Source organism: Hydractinia symbiolongicarpus, chromosome 2 (assembly GCF_029227915.1).
Source record: "Hydractinia symbiolongicarpus strain clone_291-10 chromosome 2, HSymV2.1, whole genome shotgun sequence".
Classification (NCBI taxonomy): domain Eukaryota; kingdom Metazoa; phylum Cnidaria; class Hydrozoa; order Anthoathecata; family Hydractiniidae; genus Hydractinia; species Hydractinia symbiolongicarpus.
The window spans coordinates 10606538-10622587 of NC_079876.1; the positions used below are offsets into that span (position 1 = coordinate 10606538).

Consider the following 16050-nt stretch of genomic DNA (forward strand, 5'->3'; position numbering starts at 1 on the left):
TCTTGGACTTTAAACACATTGTGCAAAAACTAAAATACAGACGTTACAAAAACAAACCAAAAAAAGAAATTCGCAAAATTGTTGCACACAAAACACAAAGTTTTATTTTTCAAAATTATCACCCCCAAAGTAAATTTTTGAAGAACTAAACAACGACCTAACCTTGTTTTTGTATTTCAATCGTTTTTTTAATTGTTACGTTCTAGCGTTTGGTAATAAGAAACATTTTCAAAAAGTAGCTAAACAACTTGTTTTATTTAATGTTATAAAAAATGGCAGTCTCACGCCTAAAGTTTGTACCAAAGCAGTGGCTACTTTGTCTGTTATTAACATTATGCACACACAAAGTCGTTTACTTAAAAAATATTTGATTCCATTCATCATGACACACAAATTGTTAATTGCACCAACTGCGTCTGGTTTCAAAATTTTGCTTTTCAAAAGTAAACAACGTAACATTTGTAACATTTTTAAAAATCAAAGATCTCGAAATCTGAAATTCCCTTTTTTGGAAAAATCAGTGTTTTCTTATATATTGGAAAATCAACCATCTCTCCGTTTCGATATAGTTCCAGTATTGTGTTATATAACTTTCCACCATCTTTAGGAAAGTTTCCGCTCGCAGGATGGTGAAGTAAAGATCGCAAATAATTTTTTACTTCAGAGAGCAATGCTCCACATAAAATTCTCCAATCAGTTTTGGTAGGTACTTTGCTTTCCTTCATATCTAGTAAAATGAAAAACTATTAGCTACAAAAACAGTTTAGGACAAAAAAAGACAAACAGGATGAGATAATTTAAGATAAAAAAGACACGTGGTTTCAGTAGGCTCCTAAAAAGGTCTGAGTGACTTTTGGACAACACTGAACGAAATATCACGGTCATATTAAATAGACATTTTCTAATTTCGAGACACTCGATGTTAAATACGTCATTCACAGTATCTCAAGCGTAAAGAAGTTGTCGGGTGCAAAACTATTAAGATAAATACAAGGAATTATGCTTACTGGCCATTCAATAACTCCTTTTCCTTGTGTTCTAAAAGAGGTATGAAAGAAAAATAATTAACAAAGAAAGCAATACAGTGTTAACTGTAAAGAACAAATTAATGTTAATAGTAATGAATACAAAAAATATAAAAATTCCAAAGTATACATTGTGATTATCAGAAGTAAATAAGTTCCATTTAGTTGCATCTAAACCTTTTAGTATTAAATTTCTGCAAAATTACAGCCATATTTAGGGTGACTGTTCAACTAGAGCCTTGTGAATTTACAATATGTTTATTTGTGTCAATTAGGAGCCTGCTGATGCATAACCATCTTAAAAAGCTTTAAACTGCTCACACAGAATTAAAACAAATAATAAAATATATAAAATTTACAATAACAGGCACACAGCATTCCTAAAATTTTGAATTTTTATCCCGGACGTGAAACGTAGTTCTACGTTAAAATTTACCTTTCTTATTACGTAATTCGTTATAGTACCGTTTTTTAAATATGTTCCTAAAAAAATAATAATGTGTATTTGAATTTCTCACCAGAGCTTTAAGATTTTAACCGCTCTAATTTACATAACGGCCTTAAAGATTGTGTAAGTAGGAGTGGGTTTTACAAATTGTACGTTACGCCACTTGGCAGAACGTCATAATACGCCGGAGAACAAAATGTGTGAATGGTAAATGTGTGCACTCTCTCCCACTCCCAAAACTTACTTCTTATTATTTTTTCTAAGCGATATCTAAATACCCGAGTGGCAAAGCCTGCAATGTTTTTCTTGTTTTTTGCTAAGCGGTCTGCGGATGTATCAGGGGACCTGATTAGTCACTTCTTGGTTTAATTAACGTCTAAATATTTATATTGAAGTGCAGAATGATAACACACTATTCAAATTTCAAATCAAGGGAATGGAGAAACGAGGTTTCATCTCTAACCTTTGGAAGTAACTTCATGTAAGAAAGCTTTACCACACAAAGATTCGTTTAAATATTCAGATTTTTTTTTCTGAATACAAAAGTGAAACGCATCAAACAATTAAATATAATAACAAAAAGCAAAAACTCTATCTCCACTTAGTGACTTAAGTTAATTTTTTAATTGTCTATATCTATATGCAAAACAGATGAGAGGGTTTGCTAACATGAGAGCAATAATAAAAATACTAAAAATACTAAAAATCACAGCGCGTAAAAACCATCTTACCTAGGCGGGTTAACTCGTCTTGGCAAGTTCAACCGAGTTCTAGACATGTTAGTTCAACTCTATGGTAAAATAATCTCGGTTTAGTTTGGACAAAGTTTTAAAAAGTAAGGGATATCTCACAGAATTTCTAAATGATGCTTTTTGGCCTTTTTTTGAGACACACAATAGTAATTTCCACCAGAATCTTGTTCTAAAATGCAGAGTGCTTTGCATAAACTATCCCAGTTAGCTCAGCAGGGATGAAAGAATTTTATGTCGCCAGTCAGAACTGAAATATATAGTGCTTGATTAAAAAACTCAAGGAAACTTACTCATTTTCTACTATGACGGGATAGCTGCCTAGTTGGGTGCTTTTAGTAAGCCTATTTTTTTTGCGCTCTGCCAAAACAACATAAATTTAGAATGGGCATGTTGTATCGCAGTGCGTAAGTAACTATATCATATAATCTAAAGTGGGATGTTTGGAAAGGTTAAACATTTAGGGTGCAAAATTCGATGACAATCCGCCACGGGGCTGGCCTGAAGCAGCGGGGGTGGGGAAACTAAAAAAGCAAGAAAACTTTGCCCCTTCAGTTACATCAACCAGCCATTAGATTTAAGTAAAAACATTGCATCAATAATACATCTACTTAAATTTTCTTTTATATAAACTTTCATCTTGCAGAATTTCATTGTTTCCAAGAAAAAGATTTTGCTTCCTGCAAGTCCACAGGGTAATAATAAGATTATATCCTTTTAAAAAATAACCGTTCTTGTAAACATTCTTTCGAGTATAGGTGTGGATAGCCAACTATATTATCTGTAACGATCATTCTCCCCCATGGAATTGTCACGATAAATTTCCAAATTTTTCCCTATCATTTTCAAGTGACTTAATTAATTATGTGTTCATTACCTGGTATTTATCAATCTCTCCATATTCTGCGTCCGTCGACAAAACGTCAGCACAATCAATTTTTTGATTTCCTAAAAAAATGTACTGAATGCACAAGACATCATATTATCAAAATTACATCATCAGGTCAATACTTTTTCTCAGACCCGTGTTAAAAGCTCACTGAAATCTGAAATAAGGATATCTGTTTTTATTCCTCGTCTTAACCTGATTTATTCTTATTTCGTTAATAATAATACGATTTTGATTGGTTAAATGCCTCTAGATTAATCGAAACGGTTGAGCCTGCATACAATTCTGAGATTGTTAACTCGAATCGAAAATAATTTCTGTTATTAACTTGGTAGAAAAAGGTTAATAAAGCATTTAGAGATAACAATGATTAATGTAAAACGTTAACTCTGTTGACGCGATTTTCTAACGTTCGCAAGAAAGAAAAAATTGTTATTATGTGTTACAACATAAATTATTTAGCTTATAATTGGAGGATCATATATATCATATCATGATTTTAAAACCTTTTGTACATAACTATGTATCACCATCATCAGTATTTTTGTTTGAGCATCTTGTTATTCTGCACATCACATTGTCAAAGTGATGATTATTACAACTTGTTGTTTATCCTACCAAACTATTCTTCTCCAATGGTTTATTCGCCACAGATGATTAGAGTCAGATTGTTTATCTCCGTGTAAATATGACTTTTTTTTGACACGAATTGGGATTGCAAAAAAAGAGGGGAATACTCCATAAATATAAATGATTTTGTGCTGTACTCCCATTGTAGGACAAAAACATTTTCAGGAAAAGAATTTGATTTTAACTTTATTCGTGCTTATTTTCCAAAAAATTTTTTATGGAATTTTGACGAAACAACACTTTTTTATATCGAGTAAAAATTCTTAAAAAAAATTTACTATAAATTGTTTTACATGTTTTTGAAAGCTTTATGTGACTTATTTTGTGACTTTGTGAATCTATGTGACTTATTTTGTGTTTTTATTGTTACTAAATTCACCGCATTCAAAATCGTTAACCAAATTTAAAGCTTGTGCTTTTGTTCTCTATTTAACCAAATTTGATGACGTGATCACCAAAAACGCTGATGTCAACAAATTTTTTTTACACATTGTTTATTTATAGCCGGACAACACTTGTGGTCAGTTTCAAGTCCAACGGACAACGATTGTAGAAATTACACAGGGGGTGTTCTTAATGTTTGAAGAAGCCGAAAGTAATTATATAAAAGATCATGGACAGCATGACGCATTAATCAATAAGATTCACACAAGGCCTATATTATTAGTATAGACAGACTAATAGAATTAACAAGTGATTTAGGCAAACAGAGAGGTTTTGACTCAATAAAATGGAGCAAGTTGTATTAATTTTTCATGCCTTGTAATATTAAACGATTCAATTACCTGATGGAAAACACGGATTAACAAATATCTGAATTTTTTGTGTATTTAGAAAAGTCAATAGTGACATAAACAAATTTTCATCACTTTTCACATTTATTGATCGCATGCGAAGCGGATTTTATATATATATAAAATGTTTGAACACACAGAATTAGTCCACATTCCATGTTGGAGGATAATACTATTTTAAAGAATTTTTTTATTAGGTGAAATAACAAGAATTCATTCATACTACTACACAATCGAAATAACTAGACTGTTAACAGTTACACTGTAATTGTCTCGTACCTATGTACACTTACAGCTGCACATATTTGTGCTGCGTCAGGCAACATAACCTTAATAAGTATATTTAAGACATTGAAATTGTTTTTTTAGTGAATACGACAGCATAAAAATTGACCAAGCAAGAAGGTATAAATGTAAACATTGGAATATAAAGTAGAACGGGGTATTAAGGGTAAATATTTTTATGTCTTACCTTGGTCAACATCTATTGTTAGCACAAACCATGGCAGCGTTTCTGCAATAAATGCGTGGACTGACCCTATTCGTGCAATATCAACTACGTTAGATAATGTTTGAGAATGTGAGTTGACAAACTGTTCTACTGAATACAACATCGTGGCTAAAAAGCATATAATTATTATTATTATTATTAAACAATATTTATACAGGATTTTTTACACTTCAGTAAAATGAACTACTGCTATCATCATGTGTCCTGTCAGTAAAAATATATAAAAGAAAGAAAAATATAAGCAAAAACTATTATCTACTAAATAACCACTCATGAGTTAGCTAAGAAATTAATATAAAACGCATGTACGTACCAAGAAAAGAGAAAAAGAGAAAAAACAAAAATGTGAAACTAGAATGCGCAAAAGTTAGAAACAGAAGCTACCTAAATAATTACTAAAAACATATAAAACATATTTTAAAAGCGAATATTTACATAAAATGTTGATAAACTAATTTTTTGAACTGAAATAAGTTATCACAACAACGTATTTTTAATGGTAAGTCATTGTATAATGCTATTTATTTAATGCAAGATATTTGAAGGATCTTTTTCCGAACTCCAATTTTATACGTGGTAATTTCACTAACATATTTCGATTCCGTGTGTTAATTGAATGCTCGTTGATAACAAAATAATTATTGAAATTTTCGCAGACAGTGCGAGCAAAATAAAAAATCATGCCCAACATGAGACTGTGGATATAAAGTGTTCACATCTGGAACCTTTTTTGATCCAACAAATTATATATGATCGGCTATATGATTTGGCGAGCTAGTTTATTATACGTCTATTATAAGTCTTGTTTTACTTGGAAGAAAAAACAGAATTTGTCAAACATCGCAAATAACATGACCACAAACAATTTGAATAAAGATAATAAATTTAAATGAAAACCTTCATCGGTATATGTTATCAGGGTAAAACAAGAGTAACCGTTTTGCCGTTGAGTAACCGTTTTCGTTGTGTCAATAAGTATACCTTTGCGTTCAATAGTATGGGGACTCAAACGGTTTATAAACAACTAACCTAAGTTTTTATTTATCTTGCTACATTCTTCTAATTGAAGTTCTTGTGTCAACAATGTTTCCACACTGCGCTTTAACTTACTCACAAACACAACCGAATGATAGTAGCCATCCTCAGTAAGGATTTTGACCTCCAACTGGCCGTTCAATGTTTCAATTTTAGTACACGAAGGACTTGTGTCTGCTGACACCTGAACAGTTTCTCCAAATATTTCCTTAAAAAACACATGTTTAGAGCTGATCATATCTTTGAAGGAAGTATTAAGTATTTGTATTTCGCGTTTGTTGAATGAACTACGATCGTTTTTTACCAAGGATAACATGATATGAAGTGAACCAGTATCCCACAACGTAAACCCTAATGTAAGTTCTGTTAGGTTTATATCAGTAATGTTACTAAATTTTTTTTTCAACTCTGCAAACATTGCTTTCTCAAGTTCGGCTTGTAAGATTTTCGATTTTGGATGCGTATCACATTGATAAAACTCAAAAGCATTGGAATCTGGTGAAGTAAACTTAATCTCCGCTTCAAATTGTTCAAACTCCTCTTCACATGCTACTTTTTTCAACCCACATATACGTACATCAAACTTGAAGTCGTTGCTCAGTTGTGCTAACGATTTATTCACCACCTTCTCTATAGTCATCCTCATCCTTGAATTCAATCCTTTTAATTTAGCGTTCTTGAGATATTTCCACCACTGCTAACTTGCTGATGGATAATTGAATTGAAATTCTCAAGGTTGATTTATTCATCTTAGACAATATTTTATCCATCTTTTCTTTAATAGCGAAAACATCTTCTAAAATTCTAACTCTTTCTTTAAATTTTTCTAACAAAAATGTTATTGAATATTTTTCAATCAACCTGATATCTTCTCTTATTTCAAAAAACGCTTCATGGTTTATCCAGGTTTTCTCAAAGTTTCTCCAATTTCCATTTGTGTGCAAGTATTCATATAAAGCAGTTAAGGCCCTAATATTTTCCTGTATGTTAGGGCTGATAGCTGAGAATTGTGATGTGTGTGCTCCTATATTTCTGGTTTTCCTCCCAGTATTCAAGTTCTTTGTAAGAATGTGCGAAAGACAATTTGATAATGTCCTACAAAATCCACAGTTATTGCAGTCTTTTTTTTTTGCGTTCTCTAGCAGGATATTCTTACAATTTGACTCACAAAAGATACAAAAGTTGTGATTCTTCCATGAAGGGAGACCTTGAATCTCTGTTAAACAAGCAAAGGACATGGTAAAGTCAAATTTTGACACATCTAAATTTGGTTTGGGAGTTAAGTCTCTTTTTGATTGTATAAAGAGATTTTCCCTATACTTATCTTCTTTCTTCAGTATGTGCTTTCTTGGCAGATGTGGCAGGATCTTTAATAGAATGTCGCAATTTTCATCTAATACATCCCCAGTTGCTCTAAAATGCAATACCATCAAAAATCTTTTTAACAATTTGCTCATAACTTCTTCGTAAAAATGTTTTTCATAATAAGAAATCGAGCTTGTTCATCCTGAATCACGTAATTTGGTAGATCCATGTTATTTTCTAAATTTAAGATGGAAAGTACTATAGTAAAAATAAATGACTTAGACATATTACACATAAAATATACATATCTTACATATAATAAATACACATAACTTTTAAACAGAATTGATAACTTTTAAACAGAGTTGAGCTAGTCGCTGCAATATACGAATAGTAATATAAACATTTAACTGAGTAAACCATTTTAAAAGAAATATTAAACCAATTCTAAAACCTTTAAGGAGCTTAAGAAAAGCTATAGAACGTGGCAATTTAACTTATAGCTTGTATGTTACTCACAAGTTTAATTCTCGCCAACTGTGAAACTGCTTCACATCATTTTTTTCCCACCAATTGTTCCATATTAACTGACCAAGTAAAGACGGTACTGTATAATAATGCTGCTTAAATAATGTCGTCTTGGTTCAAAAACAACTGAAAACAGCGTTTTCAGAACGTTTGAATTATTTAACTATATTCAGTGACAAGAAGAGGCAACTGATTATGGCGAAACAACTCTTCAATTTACAGTAAGAATGTGCGATTTCTAATGGGTGGTCACATCTAACTAAAAATCCCTTTCACAGCTTTTATTACCCGTCTGCCGTTCGAGATCACCAAAATGAGTTTATGCTCCATCATTCTGTGATTTTACTGCATTATGCAATGAAAGCAATGATTTAAAATTAACATTGAAGGAGAGCTTACTGATTTACTGAAGTAAATCTCATTTCAATAGCATCATTACTTTACTGCCTTTAGAGCTATTCTAGCATGATTTTTTTTTAATTTTGTGTCTAATATTTTTTACTTTTAATACTGAATTTTTGCAACTATATTTTCCGAACGCGAAAGAGGTTAAGTAAAATATGTTTAAATAACCAAACATTCGAATTAATCAGCAGTGAACAGGAACGTTTTATAAAAACAAGTTACTAAGAAAATTTGTTTGACGTATGTATACAGTACACTCATATGTATGAGTAGTTACCGATGATGCAGTCGCAATAATTCCCCCTAGCACAAATAATTTATATCGTTCAAGAAAAAGGCTGAAGTCACTGATTATACAAATTATACAAACTTTAAACTAAAAGAATAAACAAGTATAAGTTTGAAATTTATTATCCCTAACTCTTAAGGTTGCTCAAAAGAAGAAGAGAAGAATCAAACCTTGAAACGCGTCAAGTAATAAAAGCAGCCAAGTTCAGCTCTAATGTGGTTGATCAACAATTTAAACACGATTCTAACCTTCAAAATCATATAGTACATGTTTAAAACAAGTTTTTCCAGTTAAAACATAATGAATAAACACTGTTTTGGAAACAAATAGTGTCTTCCAAACCAACAAGTTTATTGCGTATACCACAAATGTGAATTTTCATGATTTCTTTAATTCTTTAATAAATAGCCATACTTTTTTTATTGCCAAACGTTATAATATGCAGTTTTGTGTTTACTACACAACTATCACTTTCATAAGAAAACGTTTACGTGTGTCATTTCTCCTACTTACGTAACCATGAAAACAACACTCCTTCCCACATGTTTTTTTTGCTAGTTAGGATTATTAATAAAAAAGCTGATGACGATGGATGAAAGCACACATTGTTTTTAAATACACTTACTAACAAATATTTAAAGATTCGAAATTAACAGCATGTAAGTTCTAATGTTTATATAAAAGAGATGTGGTGGAAGACTTGTTGGAATAAAAAGACAAATAATTTTTTAATATAACAAACAATATAATCTATTTAATAACAGCCGCAAGAAGCGAACATACACGACATGCGATATAAAACGGACGGACGAACCAGTGGATTATCCACAAATCACCGACTAGTCTCATAATAATAACCACTCGGTATCTGTTCGTTCGTCAAAATGATACCGGAATAGCGGCAGCGCGTTTGAAAGCGATGATTTAATTACCAAGAAACTGTAATAATTTAATACGGCATTACCGTGTCGTTTAGTCCTTACAAAAATTCAACATAATGTTCAACCCTGGTCAAAATGAGTGTAGCGGTACTTAGTTTAATGCTTTAATTTATACTCTTTTTGATCATTACACCTTTTTATTTATTTTCGTTTTTAATGTTATCATATGTTAAGATTAAGATTACATCACGTTTTTTAGCCATGTATTATATTAATACCAAAAGTTGTCTGTGGCTGAAAATACTGAACTGAAAATTTAACGATATTATGAAAGTTAAAGGCCATGGCAGTGCACTTTTGAGGCCGAATAACTTTGAAACGAGTGGAGATAACTGACGTTATCTCCTGCGGGAACGACCTGGAATTAAAATAAGACTAATTTTCTAAAGCTGGGTCAATCCATCCAGACGGATTAATGACGTCATCAAAAATTTTAATCTCAAAATTGGCTGCTTATGGTTTTGATAGAAAAAGTCTTTACCTTATGAAAAGTTATCTCTCTGGACGTTTTCAAAGAACCAAAATCTGCAGTTCTTTTAGTGAGTGGCTCTCAATTGTTTTCGGCGTTCCACAAGGTTCTATTCTCGGTCCACTTCTGTTTAATATATTTATAAATGACTTATTATTATTTATTGAAAAAACTGATATCTGCAACTTTGCGGATGATAATACAATCTACACTTGTGGATCTCAATTAAATGAAGTCATTGCTGACCTTCAGCATGACTTAAATAACGTATTAGCCTGGTTTGAAAACAACCAATTGGTTGCTAATCCAGCAAAGTTTCAGATGATGTTTTTAGGTTGTCCACACAGTGATACTTTGTCGCTAAGAATAAACAATTACTTCCTAGTCGCATCGAAATCTGTAAAATTATTAGGCATTACTATTGATAGATGTCTCACTTTTAATGAGCACATCTTTAATCTATGTAAAAAAGGAAATAGCAATGTCAGATGTCTTTACAGAATAAGACAATTCATTAGTTTTGAACAATCAAAGTTATTGCTTAATTCTTATATTTTATCAATATTTACCTATTGTCCCATTATATGGATGTATTGCAGTGCTGTGCAGTATAAATTAATCATTTCAACACACAAACGTGCATTGAGAGCTGTAACAAAAGACTATCATTCCAGTTATCAGGACTTGTTGATAAATTGTAACTGTGTGCAAATTCACGAACTGCATTTACGTATAATCTGCATAGAGATTTATAAAACATTAACAGACAAAAATCCGTCATTTATGCAGTCTATTTACGCTATAAGACGTATCAGTTACAATTTGCGCAACAAAAATAGTCTACTTTTACCATCCACAAGTTCAACACGCTTTGGTACTAGATCTTTTTTGTTTCGAAGTTGTTTGTTATGGAACTCTTTGCCTGACAGAGTGAAGAGTTCTCTCTCCATCAAGAGTTTTAAAAAGGAACTTATCTCACTTAATCTTTCAGATCTGCACATGTAGGCTACATGTGTCGGCTATTCTCGTCTCTTATTTTTAATGTTTGGTACATCTTTGTGTTTTTTGTTTATTTATTTTTTACTTTAGTTGGTGTAAATTAGTATTTACCATTTACTATGTAAAACCAACTTTAAATAAATGAAATAATAAAATAAAAAAATAAGTGCAAAGTCCTACGGCTCATCTCCACTTGGTGTACTATTAAGCGGTTAGGGTATTTACTGTTCATTTTTAGCATACAATACAGTAAGAAAATGAACCTAGACTTAAAGGCGCGTAATCACACTTATCGAAAATAATTAACATATACATTTTATTTATTTAATTCAAAGTTCAGACGGAGTTATGGCTTTCCTAAAAATTTGAGGATATAAAACCAACTAGAAATGGAAATAATGGTACTTTAATATCTTGAATTTATTGGGGTTTTTTCCAGCCGCCATATTTAACGATCTTGTTGATCTCTTATTCTTGTCTAATAAGCGGGCCGTCGCAAAATGTTCGTGTGAAAACAAACGGCCTTAACTTTAAATGAGCTAGGCATCGTTCACCATGCTGTTTTTTTGGCTTGTTGTTTCTTTGCAAAATATGGCATCAAATAGTGGAAAGTAATTTTGGTTCTCTTTAAAAAAGCGGCCGCGCGTAAAAAAATCCGTATCACTTTCTCCACTTAGATACAATTTTCTTCTATTCTATTCGTCATTGTTTTTGGAGACCAGAAGAAAACAGAAAGAAGAAATTACAGCATTGCCTTGTGGTTATTAATTATGATAATTAATGCTTATCACGCTCTTTCTTTATTTATTAGCATGGCCGGAATTACTGCATATTATAAGCCAAAAACCTAACGGGGGAGAATGCTCATTGTAATAGTTGAAGATAGTTGAAGCACTATGGAGATAATTAAATTTAGAGCATGAAAGGAGAAATTCTGAAAATTTAGGTATTCTGATTGTCTAGATCTGATACTGTCTCCATAAAGAAACGACTAACTGTTTGAACAAAATCAAAAAGTAAGACAGCTAGCGAAGCGAAGTTGTCTTCAGAAACAACAACAAGAAGAAGTCAGTGTTGCAAAGAAGTCTGATTTCAGTAAGAATAACACAGAAACTTCGATTGATTTATCTGATTTATCATGTTTTGAACTTTGTGGATGCATTTATAAAAGCATTACGATGGAAACACAGCTACGGATACTCTCCCTCATTCATTATTTTTTCTGTAATGGCATGAATCCAGCAACCGTGTGATTGATTTTGCCGTGCGGTTATTATCGCATAATGAAATGCAATGTCGGTTCTGTAGGCGAAGTGAAATTGGGGTGAGTTTGTTATTTCTATAAAACATTTGGACATGTTCTGGTTTTTAGTTTTCAATAAAATTTTCAGGAAAATGTTTTCTTATGTATATCTTTCACTTTTTATAATAAAATAGGCACCTCTAAAAAAAGTTGCCTACAAGGAGATTACGCGCCTTTGAAAGAGTTTTTTCTTATTGACGATAAAATACAAAAAATCTGGCTTATCCGATGTGTAAAAGAAACAAACATCTTAGTTTTTTATAAAACATTTTTTTAATTCGTTACCAATTTAAATAGCCACCATAACTCCTCATATTCGCCCTCTACCAAATTATTCAATTTCAATGTTTTAAGCATATTACGACTTTTCGAAAATATGACGTTGCTCACATTTAGAAAAGTCAGAGTAGCCATGAAATGAAATTCAGTTTGGAACTTTCTAGAATCATACCTAGTTGCTGTTAGCTATCATTTTAAATCAACCAGATCGGATCCACATCTTTCTTGCCTGTTCAGAGTGGCGCAATATGTGGCGCATCATGTGAAAAATATAGCTTGAACAAAAAATATTTTTTTGTTTAACAGGTAAATATCACCATGTTCCCAGCAAGATCTGAAGGAAAAGCCAGTAATTATCACGTAACAGAAAAGTAATGAAATTGTTATGTCTTCGACATCCATTTCCTTTGCAGCCATTTGTCTAGTTCTATAGTATATTTCTCGCCGGTAAAAGACAAGAAACAGCTACAGAAAGTATTATATAACTGTTTAAACTGGTATTCACTGGCTAATTAGCAATTGTATTATTTTATATTAACAAAGAATTATATTTTTTGTAAAGTAAACGAGTTGCCTTCCCGCCTGAAACGCTGTAATAATAAGAGTGTTTACAGACGAGTTTGATTAATTCAAAGCCATTTCAGTTTTCACACAAAAAAACCCTGAGTTTCTTCTAAAAAATAAGAATGTTATTTGGCTGTAGTACATCACCTATTTCATATTTAAGAATTCCGTGGGTAACATAGAATATATGACAACATTACTTTATTACATCAACATAAACTGTATGGGCCAAACGTGGCTTTCCTAGTAACAGGAGTACATAGAACTTTGTATTTCAAAAGCACTGTGCATAATTTCGACAAAGACTTAATGGCAGACATACTACTAATTAAACAAAGTTGTTAAAAGTTTGTTTGGGGTACAGTTCTTTAAAACGCTTTACTCAAGACAGTCGATAGGTATATATTTAATGAAGTTACACAACCATGTTTTCACAACCAATATTTCTTTACCAGTTGGTCACCTGTTTTGCGTTTGGGGAATAATATTTGAAAGAGAATCGCGAATTTAATTAAAAAGTCGCTCGAAGTCGCTCTTACATGTGCGATTTAACGGTACTAGCGCGAAAAGTATTCAAAAGATTAACTAACTAAGTGAGTGTCCAGGCTGGTGTTCACTAGAGTGAAATAAGCAATAGGAAATTAAAAAAACTTTGGAAGATGAAAAAAAATTTGGAAGATGCTATAAACCCCTGCAAACCCGTTTTTCTAAACTAGAATCAAATTTGAAACAGTTGCTGCTATGGTGTAGAAAATCAAAATAGTACCAGTAAATGTTAGCTTTTTTCATCACTTTAGCTTTGAGGTCAATATAAACTTAAAATTTGTCCTAAACCCTTTGAAATCAATTTATGTTAACCCTGTTTGGTTTGGGGGGATTCTCTATTGACGGATTTTCGGGCAATTTTTTGCAACTTTTCATGCGAACTATGTAAAAACTGGAATATACTGGAAATTTTATTTGGTTTTCAGAAAATTTACACAGAATGTAAGAATTCGCTCTAGAACTAAAGTAATTGAATTTTAAGCATATAGAGGTATTTTGAAAATATTTCAAGCTTTTGATGACGTCATCGATAAAGTGCTGATGTAAGCAAGAATTTATTCCTGCCATTTTGTTCCTTTTGTGACGTACTATAAGTGTGGCAATTTTTATTTTTTTTGGGGGGGGGATCTAAGAAAATCGAGAAATCCGGATGTTTACGTTCCACAAGGACAACAACGTAAGTTTTAATTATTCGCACAACGGAAGTTATAATGTTATTAGTCCGATCATAACAATGGTATAAATTTAAAAAATACTTTAGATTCATACACAGAAAACAATTCAAAGAACCTCACGTTACAAAGATTTATTCTCTTTTTAAGAATTGTAACAACACTAGAAGAGACTATACGTAATTACTAGTACCAAATTTTTCTTGTTTTATGCTTTGGTCTCATGTTGACTCCGTACAACTTCCGTCCATTTGTTGCTTGTACTGGCCGATAATTTCCGTACATTGGTAAATTTTCACAATCCAGAACTTTATTAATTGCTCGTAGCTAAAAATAAAGAAAGCGATCAAAACGTTATCTTGTTGCTTAATTTTGTACAGTTTTAAAAGGTTGAGAGTTTACACTTGCAAAAAAAACATGAAGAAAGTTGCTTACATCTCGGAGGTTAATTGTATGCACACGACAGGTAAGTACAACCCAATCAACATTCTCAGTGCATGGTGGTGTGGTCAACGAGCCACGGTAGTTGACATATGGTGTACGTTTCAAGTTAGCACGGCATGGTATAAAATTGGCCAAAGGAAATGCCGGGACCTTTACACTGTTCCCTATGAGCAAAAGTTATGTATTCTAAATTGCTCTTTGTTTTTCCTATTTGGTATGGAAAAGGAGGCCCGAAAATGGCATATTATTGTCCAGAATTTCTCAAACGCTATTGTGACAGGTAATGGTAGTTTTCCCGATTTTAAAATTCTAGTGAGGTTCCCCAAACAATGCTCACGTCAGCAATAAAAGAATTATGTTAAATTATTTTTTTTTGTCTACTTTAACTGTACCTACTTATCTCTCAGGACTTTTGGACAACGGTCACTTTATGCACCGTCCATCCGCTCTTTCAAGGTCCAATAAAGTCCATGGCAAATAGGGTGGAAGTCAAATTATTTTAAAAATGCCAGTACCTTGTTGATTAAGTTCACCCGCATGACCACCTAACTGCGAAAAGATTGAACTCGACCTTCTCCGTACCTGGAATAAATTAATGAAATATTTTATTATGTTTGAACAAATATTTTTCTCATAATTGTCTTACTGTTACGCCTTACTGTTAGTTTCACAAACACTCCTATGACAAGCAGCCCATCACTGTGTTGAGACACTTCTGCCAGCTTGTACTTTGCATTTCGATGAACAAGGTGCATCTAAAGAAAAAAAGTAACATTGTAGCTACATCGCTTAAACACACGTGTTGGTTGGTCTGTTTAAAATTAACGTACCTCGCCTTGAAAAAACTTTCTATTTAACGAATGCTCGGATCCTTTTTTTATAGGTGAGCCAAAGTGGATATGCGCTTGGATTGGCACAAATTTATTTCCACCTTTCTTTAAATAATAGAGAGTGCTTTCTGGAATATCAATAACAAGCGTGTGTCCATTGTTACTAAATGTATAAGTTTCTCCAGTTTTTGGTGGCTTGTTGTAGTTGTGAAATGAAATTATGTTCTTTCTACTTGGTCGAATTGTTCGTGAAAGGTCAATGTTTATCGGCGACTGAAGACTGCCAGCACATTGGGGATTAGTTTTGGACCAGTCTTTTGGTCCTACGTATAATATTGAGGAAGTTGTAAAATAGTTATAAAAAACATTAATGATCTGCCAGATACTGCGATAATC

General features: G+C 32.3%; 2 protein-coding genes across 4 annotated transcripts; both read right to left on the bottom strand.

Moving 5' to 3' along the window:
* Positions 1–557: 557 nt before the first annotated feature.
* LOC130629360 (uncharacterized) lies at positions 558–9088 on the bottom strand. Of its 3 annotated transcripts, none has more exons than XR_008981947.1 (6): positions 8779–9088; positions 6076–7623; positions 5008–5154; positions 2205–3170; positions 1008–1038; positions 558–727 (listed from the first exon to the last, which is right to left on the bottom strand). XR_008981947.1 is itself a non-coding variant. In XM_057442515.1 (4 exons), the coding sequence occupies exons 2-4, from the start codon at positions 6725–6727 to the stop codon at positions 3085–3087; spliced, it is 885 nt and encodes a 294-aa protein (XP_057298498.1). In that variant the 5' UTR covers positions 6728–7623; positions 8779–9088; the 3' UTR covers positions 2158–3084. The 3 variants fall into 3 exon arrangements, 1 of the variants encoding a protein (XP_057298498.1); XR_008981948.1 differs by having other exon boundaries at positions 7906–9088; XM_057442515.1 differs by lacking the exons at positions 558–727; positions 1008–1038 and having other exon boundaries at positions 2158–3170.
* A 4656-nt stretch (positions 9089–13744) lies between these two features.
* LOC130629750 (carbonic anhydrase 6-like) lies at positions 13745–16022 on the bottom strand. Its single transcript, XM_057443089.1, has 9 exons — positions 15982–16022; positions 15655–15934; positions 15484–15579; positions 15340–15406; positions 14816–14988; positions 14574–14707; positions 14022–14169; positions 13863–13875; positions 13745–13779 (listed from the first exon to the last, which is right to left on the bottom strand). Exons 1-9 carry the CDS (start codon positions 16020–16022, stop codon positions 13745–13747), a joined length of 987 nt encoding a protein of 328 aa, XP_057299072.1.
* Positions 16023–16050: the final 28 nt, after the last annotated feature.

What these genes read in the sequence shown, in the direction of transcription:
- LOC130629360 (XM_057442515.1), bottom strand. Translation starts at nt 6,727, where the DNA reads ATGAGGATGACTATAGAGAAGGTGGTGAATAAATCGTTAGCACAACTG. An exon ending in CAAGATAAATAAAAACTTAG is followed by an intron (nt 5,155 to 6,075) that starts GTTAGTTGTTTA and finishes TATGCTTTTTAG; the next exon opens with CCACGATGTTGTATTCAGTA. An exon ending in AACAATAGATGTTGACCAAG is followed by an intron (nt 3,171 to 5,007) that starts GTAAGACATAAA and finishes ACATTTTTTTAG; the next exon opens with GAAATCAAAAAATTGATTGT.
- LOC130629750 (XM_057443089.1), bottom strand. Translation starts at nt 16,022, where the DNA reads ATGTTTTTTATAACTATTTTACAACTTCCTCAATATTATAC. An exon ending in GAAAGTTTTTTCAAGGCGAG is followed by an intron (nt 15,580 to 15,654) that starts GTACGTTAATTT and finishes TTTTTTCTTTAG; the next exon opens with ATGCACCTTGTTCATCGAAA. An exon ending in GAGTGTTTGTGAAACTAACA is followed by an intron (nt 15,407 to 15,483) that starts GTAAGGCGTAAC and finishes AATTTATTCCAG; the next exon opens with GTACGGAGAAGGTCGAGTTC.